Raw genomic sequence first — 1,636 nt, 5'->3', positions numbered from 1 at the left:
GGGGCGCGGCGGCGAACCGTTTGTGACCCGTCCCTGCCCCGGGCCGTGCAGCGGGCGACTGCGCGGGAGCGCTCGTCCCTGCGCTCCGCAGCCACAACGGAGCTGCCGTTCCTCCGTGTGAAGCGGAGGGGATTGCTTACCCTCTGCTCCGGGGAAGTAGAGGATGAAAACGGTTTAAAACTTTACCGCTGCGTAGAAACGCTCGTGATGTAACGGGGTTGTGTTGCTCCGTTTTCTCTTTCATGGCACTGCAATAGGAACAGCTTCTACGTGCTCTCGATTTCCGCAACCAGTTCTGTTCTCGCCCCTACTTACCGTCACACATCATACCTCCAGAGAGAAAAAAGGTGAGAGTTAACACATGCGTAATGCTTTTGTAAAATCAGCTTCCCTGGTAGTCTGACAGAGCGGACTCATCGCTTCACGCTCATGTGTGTGAGTACAGGCCTGGAAGATCTATGGGCTAATTAGTTTGGCTAATGCATTCGTCAACTTGATTACTTGAGTACTGCCATTTTAAATTACAGTTTTGACTGTTCCTTAGTCTTCTATTTATGCATATCCTTTGTAGCCAAACAACAAAGAGTTTGCTTACTCTTACTGAGGCTAAACCCTAGGATTTTATATGTGTGATAGAATGAGCCAGTTTACGTATCGTTGCTTTTCTGCACGCAAAACCTTTCAGGAAAATCTCAGTGAAATAGGAGGGTGTTTTCTGAGAGGTTCAGAACCCGGTGGTTTCCCCACAGAAGTACCAGTGTGAGTCCCTAACGGGAGGCCCACCAGAGGACTGGAGCAGTGTCACTCTGCAGGAACATCAGCTCCAGCGCAGGCTGGCGGGTGCAGAGACACCCCTCGTGCCATTTCTAGGGGCTGTACATGTGAGCACACCCCGGCTCTGCCCGCTGAGTGCACACACGTGTGGTGGGAGTCTTAAGACAACAGATAAATCAGGTGAGTTTTAAGGTTTAAAACTTTCAGACTGACACTTCGTTAGTAACATGCATGGTGCTAATGTTTAGTTGCTGAAAACACTACCGGTCAGCATCTCTACATACTTCTCAGCAGTCAGCCCTCAGCAGTCACACTGTGTGGTCACTGCAGGGCGCAGCGGCACAGAGCCGATGCTCCATCCTCGTTAGCGCTCTGGGGTAACCCTCCGCCCTCCCGCAGGCCAGGATCTCCTCCTCCTGGAAGATGGCTGGGTTTCCAGGTAGTTTCTCACTTCCAGCCTCCAGGTGTTGAGGGATAACTTCCCCAGGCCATAGCAAGTGCCTTTTCCTGTTGCTTGGCCTTTTTTTTCCCCTTTCTTTTTTTTTTTTTTTTTTTCCAAATCCCCCTGGGTTTATCAGCTGCTGCTTTTCTTAAAGCAAAAGCCGCCTTTTTGTAACTCTTGAGATTGTACTTCTTCGGTAATTCATTATCCCTTTATTGTTCTGCAACCTCTATTTTCAACCAGTGCCTATATTTTCAAAGCCTCTGCTATTTCCCACACTTCATCAGTCCGCTATAACGAGGTACTGGTTATGGAGCTCCCATTCACTCAGCACCTTGTCATAACAAGTTGGTAATGAGCCAGCCTGGGGCCGTGCACAGTTAGCTGATGGCCTGTGACTTGCTACTAGAAGTGACGATC

The 1,636-nt window shown here is 49.8% G+C and overlaps 1 protein-coding gene across 1 annotated transcript in view; it reads left to right on the top strand.

The window, feature by feature from the left end:
- Nucleotides 1-1,636, top strand: part of LOC104294586 (chromosome unknown open reading frame, human C5orf34) — a 12,239-nt gene that overhangs the window by 1,455 nt on the left and 9,148 nt on the right. Inside the window, 3 exon segments of the mRNA XM_009894208.1 lie at nucleotides 258-347; nucleotides 750-954; nucleotides 1,023-1,213. Of these exon segments, the coding sequence (XP_009892510.1) occupies nucleotides 258-347; nucleotides 750-954; nucleotides 1,023-1,213 (486 nt within the window).

Source organism: Charadrius vociferus, unplaced genomic scaffold (genome assembly GCF_000708025.1).
Source record: "Charadrius vociferus isolate BGI_N301 unplaced genomic scaffold, ASM70802v2 scaffold70, whole genome shotgun sequence".
NCBI lineage: Eukaryota > Metazoa > Chordata > Aves > Charadriiformes > Charadriidae > Charadrius > Charadrius vociferus.
This window is presented reverse-complemented; position numbering and strand designations above follow the sequence as displayed.